Source organism: Populus alba, chromosome 10 (genome assembly GCF_005239225.2).
Source record: "Populus alba chromosome 10, ASM523922v2, whole genome shotgun sequence".
Classification (NCBI taxonomy): domain Eukaryota; kingdom Viridiplantae; phylum Streptophyta; class Magnoliopsida; order Malpighiales; family Salicaceae; genus Populus; species Populus alba.
Window position 1 is genome coordinate 10,647,988 of NC_133293.1, and position 14,667 is coordinate 10,662,654.

The 14,667-nt window shown below is 35.4% G+C and overlaps 2 protein-coding genes across 3 annotated transcripts; both read right to left on the bottom strand.

Moving 5' to 3' along the window:
* Positions 1–1,172: 1,172 nt before the first annotated feature.
* LOC118046590 (small ribosomal subunit protein eS24z) lies at positions 1,173–3,964 on the bottom strand. The gene is made up of 5 exons (XM_035055567.2): positions 3,723–3,964; positions 3,558–3,599; positions 3,300–3,470; positions 1,503–1,589; positions 1,173–1,400 (listed from the first exon to the last, which is right to left on the bottom strand). The coding sequence occupies exons 1-5, from the start codon at positions 3,792–3,794 to the stop codon at positions 1,368–1,370; spliced, it is 405 nt and encodes a 134-aa protein (XP_034911458.1). The 5' UTR covers positions 3,795–3,964; the 3' UTR covers positions 1,173–1,367.
* A 6,880-nt stretch (positions 3,965–10,844) lies between these two features.
* LOC118046589 (probable serine/threonine-protein kinase WNK9) lies at positions 10,845–14,306 on the bottom strand. Of its 2 annotated transcripts, XM_035055564.2 has the most exons (7): positions 14,070–14,306; positions 13,926–13,963; positions 13,576–13,803; positions 13,221–13,441; positions 12,805–12,962; positions 12,281–12,722; positions 10,845–12,197 (listed from the first exon to the last, which is right to left on the bottom strand). In XM_035055564.2, exons 1-7 carry the CDS (start codon positions 14,142–14,144, stop codon positions 11,140–11,142), a joined length of 2,220 nt encoding a protein of 739 aa, XP_034911455.1. In that variant the 5' UTR covers positions 14,145–14,306; the 3' UTR covers positions 10,845–11,139. The 2 variants fall into 2 exon arrangements, with proteins under 2 accessions (XP_034911455.1, XP_034911456.1); XM_035055565.2 differs by lacking the exon at positions 13,221–13,441 and having other exon boundaries at positions 13,589–13,803.
* Positions 14,307–14,667: the final 361 nt, after the last annotated feature.

Consider the following 14,667-nt stretch of genomic DNA (forward strand, 5'->3'; position numbering starts at 1 on the left):
CTATAAAGTACTAAAATATTATCAATTTAATATATTTTAAAACCGAAACATTTTTAAAGTACACATAAAAACAGAAGCAAATGCAGCGGAAAACACCTCCCTTGTGTATCAACGTAATACAGGTGTTTTGTTAATTGTTCGTGATCTAATTCTTGAAAGTCTCACTTCTTCTCCGGACAAAATAAAGGCTTTCCATCGCAGTTTTTTTATGTCGAGCCTCGTCAACCCTGTTTGAAAAACATCCATTTTTAAAAATATAATTACGTTTTTTAAAATATTTTTTACTCAAAAAAAATATATTAAAATAATATTTTTTTTATTTTTTTAAATTATTTTTATATCAATATATTAAAATAATCTAAAAATTAAAAAAATATATTAATTTAAAAATTAAAAAAATAATTTTTTTCAAAAATAACTTTTGAAAGGTAAAAATAAATTTGAAGAACGGCTTCAGCTCTTTCGTATTTTTTATATAACAACTTGAAAAACAAATAAAAGATTAGTTTCCCTTAAAAGAGCAAAGATGACATACCAAATACAGTCCATGACAAATATTCTAGACTGGATAATGGATGCTTGATTAATCATTCCAGCAGCGTATGAGGTAACTAAAAATTACTGTAATAGAATCTTTCCGGTGTGCTTGGTTGGCCAACAAACAGCAGGGATGCTTGTTTATTAGGTTGAAACCGTATTTTGTGATTTATTTTATAAAACTAATTAACTCTTTTATGTTTTTAAATTATTTTAATAATTTTAAATATATTAATATTAAAAATATTTTATTATATATTTCCGAATAAGTCATACTCTTTAAAAAAAAACATTGTGAAGCTCATGGAATCACAGGCACTTGACGTGTGAGCATTCGTATTATCGAATAGTAATGCGTATGATATAAAATAGAAACATACTCGAGTGATCAATTGGGAAATCAAATATTGCGTATGCTTGCAGTTTGACGCCGAATGTCATCATCTTGAAGTCAGCTTTATTCCAATTTCTAGCTACAGCTCAAAATTAAGAATTGCTAATAGAAAATTGGAAATTGGGGGGGGGATCTTAATCCTGGATGGAGCATAAGCATTCCAAAAGATCAAAGAATCCAGCAAGAACAAATTGCATCAGAATCACAACAAAGCAGACACCACAGTGCAAAATTGTCGCAATTACTTCAACAAATGATTCCTCAAATATTAAACCTCTACAGGCACATGTTCAGTCAGCTGGCAAACATAACTAAAGGCAATCTCAAAACAAAATCTTAACAAAACTTCATTGGAGGATAGATAGATAAGATCCGAGGAAGAAACATTCAGGTTCCCAGTCGTATTACTGTGACAGGTAGCTAACTCACTTAGATCTCACTTCTTCTTTGCAGCATCTCCAGCCTTGGTCTGCACATAGAAGAAACACATTGGGGATCAACAGTTTGCATGTAGTGGCTAAGAAAAATCCAACAATAAGGAATGTTATTGCCAAAGAAACTGCTCCGTTACCTTCTTTACACCTCGAACTTTCTTTGCCCTGTTCTTCCTTTCCTTTAGCTGCTTCCTTGATTTTTCCACCTTGGTGGCGAGTCCATTCTATAGCAATTATTCAGTATAAAAACACAAATTAAAACCTATGCACTAGAGTAATCAGAGCACACATAACAAAACCAAGTTGAACTTTAGAAAACTACACTAGTTTGTTGTTTCCCCAATATATGTGGTGGTCGTATGACAAAACATGATTCCAGTCCCAGAACTAACAAGTAGCATATATCCTAAGATGCAAATGTTTATGAAGTTAGACTGACAAAATACAAGCAGACATAGTTATTCGAACAAATACACAAAAGGTGCAAGCAAATATCAAATCTGAGTTGACTGAACACAATCAAAATTCTTCACATGGCATGTGAGATCTCAAATGCTTCTGTGAGACAAGTCTGAAAAGGAATAAAAAAGCCATTCAGCATCTTCAAACAGAAGCTTGTCAGTAGCAGCTTCTGTTGCATTGGCAAAAAACAAATTCCTTTCACCTAGAATAGTTATTGGTGCTAGAAAACTGGCTATTCTTCATCATTCATCTAGAATAAATTCAGTCATAATATTCGAATTGTATTTAGAAAATGTGCCAAAAAAAAACACAAAAGTTGTAAGCAAATGTAAAATCCGGGTCATGTACTTGAACCTAATTGGAATCCTTTATATGGCATGTTTCCTACGCTTTTGTCTCACAAGAGAACATTTGGACTCTAGATCCATTACACAAGACGACTTTCAAGAAAAATGATAAGTTAGTGATTCAAATAGCAAGCAAAGGACTTCTATAGCAGATACTTCAATACTCTTTCAATTAGGTGAAGACTAGATGGATATTTAGGATGAAACTCATCCCATATTCCTCCAACCATCTTCCCGATTGAAATTGATGCTACCCTAGAATCACTAATGCACCTGAACTTCTGCATGAAAAAATGGAGACAATATTCTCCATGAAAACTTTGCAAAAGGATATTGGAAAATTAATAAATATGTGCCTTAGAAAAAACAATTATAGGCTCTCAGGATTCTAGCTGATAGTTGAAACTTGAAAGGCATTCAAAGGTGAGTTTTAAGGTGTTGGCTTGAAAATTCCCTGGGCTACTTGTATATATATAACATGGATGTAAATAAGAATTGATTTCCCCAAAGTAATTGCAAGACTGAGAAGGGATTGTTGACGTAAATCACAATTGTTTTGGGGTAAATTGAGTAACTTGGATCCTGACAAAAGGCTCTGGTATGTTCATAGTTTAAAAGCATAGTGAAGGGTCCAGGCCATGTCTATTCTATAACAGATTTTGTTTTTTGTTTGCTTAACAAGTAGGCTACTAGTAGACATTGATTGTATTGCTAATCTGAATTAACAGGTTATGTTTGTTTACTCTGAGAAACAAATCTCAAGCTAGTACAAAACAATCAGTACACATAATCAGAAACCAAGCAAAAGATCAAATAATGCAGATTTGCCTTTAATCTAACAATGCAGGAAAATATGACACCTGTTATTCTTGTTCACTCGTTTACTTGAATAAAGGATTAGTCTAACAAACATACTGCGTGTTAAGCAAAATCATTGCAGCTGGGTAACAAGAACTAGACACTAGCAGAGTAAGTATATTAGAAATCATCTAGCAAACAAAACAACTAGACAATCAACAAACACACTAAAACACGAAAGATAGGCCATGACTACACAAGTCTCATGTGTGAAGGCAGCAATCACTCTAAAACAAGAACAATGGAATAAAGCAGATTGGCAGTTACCCTGATTAGCCTGTACTTTGGTTCATATTTCTTGGCGCTCTCCACAGAGTCATAAATCAGCCCAAACCCAGTTGATTTCCCACCTCCAAAATGAGTACGGAACTTGAACACAAAAATCGAATTCGGGTCTTTCACTTCATATAAACTTGCCAGTTTCTCCTTCAATTCAGCCTTCATAGAATACCAATGTCAGATACCAAAAATCATTAGAAAAAAACAGATAAGAAAACATGAAAAAAAGAAACTAACTATACATACCTTAGAAACATTAGCTCTCCCAGGATGCAAAACATCAATGATCTGTTTCAAAAACAAAAATTAGATTATAATCCATTTCCTTAGCCTGCATTAAATTAGAAACCAAACATACCGGGATGAAAAAGAAAACACAGAAAGAAAGAAAACTGAAGAGACAGAACTCACAAACTGCTTCCTTGAAAGAAGCCTGTTTGTCATAAACTTTCTTGTTCTAATAGTCACAGCCTTGTCTGACATGGTTGCCTGTAACTACCAGGTTTCTCCTCTCCTTGACGCCGCTAAGCTATGATTTTGAGCGAAGCTGCGTTCGGGCACGGAGTGGAAAATGAAGAAATTTTATTATTAGGGTTTTATGCGGTGGCAGTGAAACAGTATGGGCTCTGTTTGGCTCTCGAGGGTTGTATGCGCGAGTGTCTGATTAGAACTATCCGGCTCCGGGTCGTGAAATCTAATATATAGCATCCATGACAATACTAAAAATAAATAAGATATGAAAGAATTTAAAAATTCGTTATAATAAATTTCTGACAAAAAAATATTTTCGTTAAAAAGCACTTTAGAATCACTGCATATATAAATCAATTTTGAAACTTAAAACATGTTCTCATGCACCTGGAAATATAAAAAACAAAACTCCCCCTCTTTTACCTTCCCTCTCCTTCTTTTACATTGAGGGATTTTTTTTCGAACATAAATAAAGTTTAAGAACTATTTTATATAAATCTAAAACTTTAAGGAGCAAAGTTAAAAACAATACATAAAAATCCAAAAAGTCACTTGATGTTTTTTTAGAAAAACAATATTGTTCAGGTTAAAAAGTCCAATATGATGCTGTTCTATCCATGTAAACCCATTTTGATTTAACTACTTTATAATATAATAATATTATTTTTTATATTCTAAATATTGTATTACTAATTATTCCTTTGTTTTATAGATGATATTTAAAAAAAAACTACAAAAATCAGTTTTCACTGTAAATCAAGACATGGAATACTATGTATTATAACAATGTAATAATATTTTTATTTTTTCTCCACAAAAACCAATGATCTTATTGGCAGGGTAGCGAGGTCTTTTCCATATTATTCATTACTTATTATCAAATTAATTAGAACTAATTGTTTTTATTTTTATTTTTTAACACAATAACATTATTTAATTGCTTTTAAAAACAAAATAAACTAAACTAGCATTCCTGAGCTTATTCATCTTCTTTTTTTAGTTTATAACTTTTGTAGGGGGGTGATTTATGAAAAATGTTGTGAAGTACAACGGCAAGTTAAAGTTAATCTATGATATATCTCATGCGTTGCAAAAAAAGATTTGAAATTGTTGGAAAGATATTCTCCCTGCTGTTGAATTTTAGAAGAGAATACATTTTGAACAAGAGATTTGTGTTCTTGGAAAATAACAAATACATAAAAAAAAAAAAAAAAGATGCATAGGATACATCCATGTGAATCTAATAAAATCACCGATAAAAGAGAACACAACAGCGACAATCACCAACAGAATTTATTGGAGACACCCACGCATCAGTGTGAACTAGCTGCAAGGGCTTTATAGATTGTCTACTGAATCAGCAAAAGGATGTTTTGTAGCTGCGGAAACTTAACTGTCTGGAAGGATAAAAAATAGATAAATAATTACGTAAACGATCGAAGATGCGCTTGGCAGGATGCCCTAGGCAATTATGACAGTGTCCCAATGAAGTTTTTTTTCATAGCATGGCAATGAGGCAACACGGTTTATTAGAGAAGCTCTCGTGACCAGTAAATGGATAAAGTTCGTTTTCAATCGGTCCTTGAAGCAGGATGCGACCCATCTTGTTTTCCTTTACACAAAAAATCAATATCGATTGGTACAAAATAAGAATCGTTATCCAGAATAGTTGGTTTATAGATAAAAAAATTGCAGAAGTATTAGGATAATAAAGGACATTAGTGGGTTTGAAAGAGGTATGGTCAGAGCTTAGAGTTGAATTTCAAGCTTGTTTGACAACTAAATCAGAGCCATTGCCAACTTGGAGAGTATCATCACCCTTGGAGGACTGTTGGTTGGTTAAATTTTCTGCATTGGTAGTGGTTCGAGCACTTGCTCCACTGTCCGTATACCAGACATGTTGGTCATAAGAATTGCTGACTTCAGCAGCCATTGTAGCAATATCAGCAGGTGGAAACCGACCCTGAAAAATAAGTCAAAACGGTGATAATAGTCAAGACCATTATGTCCTTCTTATCACAAATCTGGCAGATTGATCATCTGTCATTAGCAGGTTGGTTGGGAGGCGGAGTAGAATTGTTTTTCTTTTGACCATAAGATGACTGATGCAATTGAGACTTCAGAGGTGTTTGCAGCTTTAGCTTCCTCGTAAACATTGGGGCTTTCCATTTTTGATTTGTTGAAAATGCAGAGTGCTGATCAATGACAAGGTTGGTTTGCGCGTCAATGAGAGTCTCAAAACTCAAGAGTTCAGCCTGGAAATCACCGAAAGAAAGATCTTTGTCATGACTTGCAAAATTAAAAACTCAAGAGTTCAGACTGATCAGTTCAAACAGCCTTGATATATCGTTAGTCTTGGACTGCTCACCTGTTAATTTCAAGAGAAATCTGTTGCCAAACACTTGTATAAAAACTCTAAAAGGATTATGGTCAGAAAACTAGTGCACCCAGGGAAAGTTCCCTTTTTACATTTACTGGTTCGTTGATTTTCAATCTGTTTTCTTTCTTGCTTTATATCTGGTGTTCCATGTTGCGAATTGATCAGATATTTAACTTGGATAAGGCAGTGCAAGTGTTTTAGTCTGTAGCTTCAAATGGATCAAAAATATGAATAAACCAGGCAGTTGATGATATCCATTATCTGCTGACCATTTTGCTAATATTTCCCCCTTTTGCCATAGTCCTTCTATGGCAACATTCGCCAATTGATCTGCATCAAACACCTGGTGTGATGATTATGATGTAATCTTCTGCATCCTTAAGGAGACATGACATTAAACGGATGCTTATCAGGGAAACGTAAAAGGGACATTAAATTGACTTCCGTCCCCTCCCCCTCCATTTCATGGTGCGGTTGCTACTAGTCCTTCTTGACTCTTATGCGTGGGGATATTTATCAGCTGACCTCTTCTGAATTCATATAATATTTCGAAGATACTAAATATTACTATTTCCATCACTTCTTTTCTTAATTGTGCTCATCTTATTCTCAGGTCACCATCCTTGTGGTTTCTAAAGGTGCACATAAAGTTCCTGCCATCGAAAACACCGAGGAAATAAATAAAATAAAAAAGCCTTACTATCTGCGGATGTTATTTCCTCCAGGCTTCTGGTAAAACAAAACATATTTAAATATTGGAATCTCAACTATTCATATGCTGTATCCTATACGTATCTTGTTATTTTTCTTTCCTATAAGCTGTAGAGGTGCAATGGACTCCGCAGGCGGAGAGTGATGCTTTGTCTGGGAAGGGATTTCTAAGAAAGTACTAATTTTTTAGGCGATGTCAATGACAAGACAAAGCTATCTGTTTCAAAGCTATACAAGAGACGTTTTGTTAGCTTCAGAAGGAAACGCTTCAAGCCTTCAACTATGTAGTTTGTAGAATCGGTTACCATATATTCAACATGGAAGCATATTGCTGGCATGCCTTTTCATGACAAGAAATTGAAATTTCACCCAAGTATGTGCACGTAAATTCTTACCTCGCTTACTAGTACTGGTGAAGCATGGCAGATTCTGCATTCAGTTGAAGAATTACCACTTGTTTGCTATTTTTACCATGGGCCTTATTTGAGTCATCTTCGCTGACAAAGAACTAATCACAACTTCAGTTACTTTCCATGCAAACATTAGGAATTTGCCCAGAATGGTAGGTGGGGGATGAGAGTTTTTGTTCTTGTAATTTGCTTCACGTATCTCACTAACAGGCTGGTACTGTTGAGACTTTTCCTAGAGGATTGAGGTGCATAATTTTTAATTCTAGCCAAGTTGTAGATTTCAAACTACCATCAGCAAACCCTCACTGCTAGCGTGTGCTACTTTGGTTTTCTTGTTAGAAATTGAACAGTGAGTCCTTCATTAGCGTGGAGAATACATGTATCTAGGTTGAATTAGTAAATAAAAAACGATCATATTATTGGGGAATCAGATCGGTGATATACTGATAGTTGTTCATTGGAGGCTAAGCATACTGATACAATATTTAACGTGGTTCGGCAAACCACCTATATCCACGGGAGAAGAGCCAATATTATTTGAGATATAGAGAAAGGGTTACAACACACATAGAGAAGTAGGATCACTTTACTCAAATTCATTCTCATTGCTCTTATACCTTACTGCACATTACAGCAGGGTTGCTGCCCTTGGCAGCCCCTCTTTCTCTCCTTTCTATTCCTCACACTCTCATTCTCTCTTTCATTTTGCTCTTAAATAATGCCTCTATTTATAGACATCAATGGTAAGACAAGAGGCCATTAATTATGGCACAAATTGTAGTAGCACATAGGTTGCACTATTTTTGTTAATGGTTGGTGCAACTTTGATTATAGTATTTTGACAATGACAGCTCTATTTTTTAGGGTAGGTTTTTCATGTTGTTGATTGCTGCACATTGATGGCAATAATCCTAACACGTGTCCCATCTAATCGAAGAAATCTGGTTTTAATTCGAAGTTAGGTAGAAGTTGCTTTGACGAAATGTTTATAGTTTTAAGCTCTGTTTTCTGAAACAGAGAGCCCTGATTTGAAGTTATTATTGCATGCTGTATTATATTCACAGAAATCTGATAACTAGAAAATAAAAATAATACGTAAATAAATAGAGGGGGATTTGCTCGTAGTAATTCGGTTTGTGTTGATGACAATCCTTGTCTATTACCTTCTTCTTTTTCATGATATATGAAAACAGTCCATATAAATTGCCGAAGAAACATCATAAATGTAAAGGAATATAGATCATACCTTTCTGCCCAAAACTTTATGATCAAAGATTCAAAGTATATTAAACAGACAGCATTTAACAATTTTTCAGTTTGTTTGTGAGAAAATAGTTTTATTTTGTAAAGTTATTTTTATGGAAAGTAAATTATTTTGAGATGTTTGATAATATTATGAAAAATAAGTTGAAAACCTAACTACTCTCTCGCCTCTTTGCTCGCTTCATTTCTGGAAAGATTGACTACTGTAGGAGAATAATATCAGTTGTCAAGCCACACTTGCAGCTCTGTGCCGTGTTCAATGGTGGAAATACTCCGCACTAAATGAAATCATGAAGCATAAAACTAACAGAAGCTTGAGATTGTGCCAGATCTTCTCACGCTAACGGGATCATCAAAATTGAGCTGCAATTCTGGTTTCTGTTAACTAGTGGAGAAGTGACAGATGCACTGAAGGCACCTTCCCTGAAAGATCGATATTTAGTGGCGGACACTCAATTATGTGTTAAAATGGTAGCAGATTCCAAATAATGTGCGACTAAAACACACAACAGCAAATTTGGCACATTGTAGACTTCAAAGTCAGACAGCCTTGTCTGAACTCAATAAAAAGCCATAGAGCCATCAGAGACAAAGTGGGAGTTGGGGGTGTAGCATTATTATTCAATGCAAGCTTATACAAGTGATTATGCATTGCTGTTCTATGCCTGCTTGCACGGTATCTTCAACTTTTTCTCTTCCTTTATGGTGTCTACATGGGATTTGGAATTTAAAAAAAAAAACATTAGAAGGAAAATTAAAAAAAAAAAAAGATGGGATTGATGTAAGTTCAAAAAGCATTTAAGTGAAATAGCATGATTTAGTCATTTCATGCTTTAAAAACGTGACATAACTACACTTTAATCTTTTATCTAAATTAATTGATTGGATCTAGTTTTATTATTCTATCAATCATTTTATACAAAAATTATAATTTTAAAAAGTTTTTGTTAAAATATATTTTATGAGTCAAAATATATTTTTTATTCAATTTATTGAATAAAAAATAAACTCTAGTCAAAATCTCAAAAAGTTATTGTTTATATAGTAGTGGGTGATTTTAAATAATCAGGTATGAGTTTACCATAATTAAATGAGGATTTGCCCTAAACAAATTACACGAATGGCTTAACAGATGCATTTATAGACTAAGTGTGGTAAATATAGACTCAAAGAGGAAGTCTAGTTGTGCCAAACCAGAATAACAACTTAAAAAATCATAAATTTTGATTTTATTATTGAATCGTGTTTAAATTTTTATAAAAATTTTCAAAAATTATTTTTTATATATAAATTGCTATGTCGCTGCACAGATTATTAAGTCTTTAGATATAAAAAATCTGGTTGATACCTCTAACTTTTGATAATTTTGAAATTTTCTCTGTAATATTTTAACAATATAATATTTATTTATTAAATATCATTACTTCTACTTGCGAGTTGCGACAGATCATTTTAAATCGACATCACTTCACCGTGTTTTTTTTTTAATTTACCCCTTTATCAAAAGTTAGCTTGGAAAGACGCTTTTAATAAAGATAAGCAGTGAAGAGTAATAATGGAATCTGTGCACGTGTTGGATTACTTTTCTATTGCTAAACTTTTTCCGTGCTTCATATGCAGCCACGATAAGTTTCCAAAAGCGATAGTTGAAAGTTATACTTCATGACCAAACATTGATGAACAATAATGGAGTAGGAAAAAGCATGCGGAGATGCAAGAACCTCTCTCTTTCTCCACCCACCACTCATTCAACCCATCCCCTTCTCCCCCAGTAATAATCCCTCCATAATTTAAACTATAGTCAGTCAAAGTGGGCTCTATTAGACGTGAGAAACTGGCTTTGCTTGTAATTAAAATCGCCAGTCAAGGTGCCATGCTCCGTTTCCTTCCCTTTTAATGGATTCCAACGTCATTAGCTGCTTCATTGAAGTGAAAAAATGACTAGGGAAGAAGTGCAGAAATCTACGATTTACTTCAGCCCGTTTGCACTTATGGTGACTGTGATTTCCTCCGTTAGCTTTTGTCCCTTTTCCATCAGTAGAGTTGCCTGTACAAGTCCTCGAAATCTGAGTATCAATCCTTTAATGTCTGAAAATTGGTCTAATTATGTTATTTTAGCCTAGAAAATAGAATTGGCTGATGTCAAATAGCCCGGCAGTACAGGTACAAGTTAGCATAAATGCTTATCCAAAGCACTCTGCTGATAATATCAACAAGACAACTAATCCTAACTATGACAAGCAATCGCAGTAATTGCAAATCCAGATCATCCAATAGGGATAATATGGGAAATCACAATTTTTCTACCACATGAGAGGTAAAACTTTGGAAAACTTTTTTACTACTTTACTTGCATATGTTAGTTGGTAATGTACAATAACGTGTTTTCCCAAGGGAAGTGGTCCCGCAAAGGATGGACGCTTTAAGCTGTAAGACTACATCTCTGCTTGTACAGCTAATAGCCATCGCCTCTTGTAAGCTATAGTAGACTAAAATGAAGTGGACTGTTGATAATGACTAATGAAGAAGTGGGGGAGGGGGGGACGTGGACGTAGTGCATATTTGGTGATCTGGGTAGAAAATTATGCTGCATTTAGACATCTACAGCATCAACTGGAAGGGAAGTTGCCCTGTGAAGTGAATGTGGAAGCAAAGCTCCTGTATAGAAACTCTTAGCCGTGACCATTGGCTCGGGACTGCAAGCCATATTGATTGCCTCACAATTTTGGACCTTTCTTTTTCCTGAATCAACCCACCTTTTATCAGTATCTGTAGGAAAACATGAAGCAAAATTCTTAGCAGAGGAAAGAAACTTCAGGGAAGCTTCATTGTTGCCTCTCTTTGCTTTACGCAAAATCAAAGGCGGAGAAGGCACATTATCTTTCTGGTGCTCAGTGTTATCCGAATTAGGACCCAGGCTTGAAGATTTCGATTTGACTCCCAACTGTTGGTCTTTGAGCTCCCTTAACTGCATCTGATACCTGGCTTTAAGCCATCTTAATTCTTGCCTAATTTCGTTATCATAATCATCCCAGTGAGCACAAAAAACTGCTGAAGGGTTCTCGCAGGTAGATTTTCTTGCATTGGATTCACAAAGACTGTCCATGTTTATGATTCTTTCTTCCTCCTCAAAGATTGATTGGTTTGTTATGCTCGGACCCTGATCACAATGAATCTCTTTTGATCCTCGTGTACTTGGTGCATCTCGCTGAGCAGTGATGTCAGTATAAGTGATGTTTGTAGATTGGCTTGGTGAAACAGGTGCGCAATCTGTGCTAGCACATTGCTCAGGCCCTTCGACTTGATATGTAATTTCCTCGAACCGGCCATGGACAGCAGCACATTCATGTATAGAACATTGAAGGACTTGCAGGTTCCTGGCACCTGGACTATCTGATGAAAAATAATCCAGTAGGTGACCATGTGAAGCACAATTCTGACAGAAACTTGCACATGTGCTCTTTGGACTTTCCTGTATACCCCGCCCCCTCTTCCATTCCGGTACCAAGGTTGAGATTTCATCATCAATCATTTTCGCTACCTTCAAAACATCTTGCTCTGTAATATCAAGCTCATCAATCATTTCAGTTGCGACACTTATTGCAGTGTCAGTCTCAATGTCAAATGAGAAGTAGATGTTTCGTATGCGGCCTGCATGGAGAAGTAACAGTATCGATATGCGAAAATCGATGTCTAACCACAATAATGGACTAGAAATTTAGAACTTCTCTTACCTTCCTTGTCCGCAATCCTGAGCCTTAAGAAGATGCTGTCATCCTCTATCCGCCTCCCTTTAATTGCAATGGCAACATTTTCCAAATTCTCATCCTCTTGACATGAGAAGAGATCAATTGGGCTTGTCTCAAGCTCGAGTTGATGGTATTCTATTTCATTCTCAAGATCATAACCCATATAATTGGTGTAACCATCGGTCAAAGAGCTGTTACTGCGATGAATTCCATGGAGAGGTTGTCTCACAAGAGGACCTACTCCATTCAAATCTCCTTGGTAATAATCTATCGGTCTCAGATCACATCCAGAATCATCAATTTGAAGAAAAGGGTCATTCAAAAGCTCTCTGGCTGAGAGCCTAGTGGACACAGTAGCTAGACATTTCTCAACAAATTTTTGCATCTCGGGATCTTTTACTTTGTACAAAGCATCTGGTTTTTTCCCCTGCATGAAAATATGCAATTGTAAAATGAAGTCATCGAGATAAATTGGATTAGTAGAAAAATTGAGAGTTTGTGGCTCCTACAGATGTAACTTTCTTGTAAATCTGAGCAGCGTGGTTGCATTCACTATATGGATACTCAAAGGTGACCATCTCCAAGACACACATCCCAAAAGAATAAATGTCAACTAATTCATTATACTCCTCCTCATACACCTCTGGGGCCATGAACTCTGGTGTTCCTGAGTATTAAAATAAGGAACAAGAGAACTCAAAAACTCAAAAATGTACTCACATTGAAAAGGCTGAATTTTTTTAGTTGAATTTAGGCATTCTGGATCAGAAAAATCAACTACAAGCATTTCTAATTGAAAAGAGGTTACGTGTGCATGGTGAAAGTGTAAAATGGCATAAACCATGTGCAAATATTCAGTTTGAGAAATGATCTTGGACAAGATTAGAGCTTAGAAGGGATTTGAGGAAGCTAGAGTTGAACTTGCCAACACAGCGAGCAGCATGGGACTTTTTAAGGATAGCAGCAAGGCCAAGATCACCAATTTTGATCTCTCCTTGGTTACCATTAACAAAAATGTTGTCACACTTGAGATCCCTGTGGATTACAGGGGGGTCATGGCTGTGAAGATAGAGAAGCCCCTCCAATATCTGCCTACACCAATGCTTGACTGCTCTAATATTTACTCTCCTGTGTTTTAGCCTATACCTACGCCAAAAAATTGAATTTTAAAAAAGAACGAAACGTGCCCACATTGAATAGTCAACGAATTTCAATCACCCATTTAAGTAAACCAACAAGAATGGAAGACTAAAATTTCTTGAAACTTGTACAATGCTTACTGTCTTAATGTACCAGAGGTGAACATCTCAGTGACAAAGTTGATGTTCCTGCTAGAAGTATCAACCCAAGAAGTATAAAACTTCATGATGTTTTCATGGTTTAAGGTCTTGAGCAGGTGAATTTCACGGTAGAGCCTCTCAAGATCTTCAGAAGTCTGCAAGGAATCGTAAAGCTTCACCTGATTCCAAGCCACCTCAATCCCTTCATACTCATCAAAGGCTTTATAACTGCAACACAACAAGAAATAAGACCCTCGCATTCACAAAAATTGAAATCACATTTAAATGGAAAACCACCCACGAATTAATTAGACCAATAAAAAAAAGAAAAAGACAGAAAACATCCATACACAGTCTTCGAAGCTCCCTTGCCAAGAATTTCATTGTACTGCAGAGATCATAACGAAGAGGCATACATATGAGATTCAAAACTCAAGTTTTCAAATGCGGATGGGAAAATGCAATGAAGAGGGCATGCGTCAATGTTAGTTTACCCTTCCATATCTGCCGGTAGGATCAACCTCAACAAACTCGTAGGAATCTGGTTCAAGGCTTGTAGGACCGTTCATTCTATCGTCAAAGCTCTACAGAATCTGAATGCAGATTCGAGAAAGAGAGAAAGAAGGAAGTATAACTTGCTGGTTCGCCACGATATTAATAGTTGAAGAAGAAAAACTGAAGTACAGAAAAATTATTGAGTCTTTTTCTTTTTCTTGAAGAAAATAATAGAGGAGGAAAAAATAAACATTTATTAGTAACTGAAAAAAAAACCAAGCAAGTCAAGTTAGGTAGTGTTTGTCCGTTGTTCTTTTTGGTATATTTTTCTCTAAAATATATTAAAATAAATTTTTTTTATTTTTTAAAAATAATATAAAAAAACACGATCACCCCCATAAACTATCAGGTTCTGGTAGTGCCTCGAGGAGTTCATCAAGAGAACAAGGTTAATAGCCAACCACTCAGAGGCTAAAGAAATCACAATGTTGGACCCACCTAGGGCAGAACCGACAAAACAACCTCTCTTTCTTCTATGGAAATGCATGATATGCCTTTTTTCTCCCATCTCCATCTCATCACGAGCTGTAAAACCAA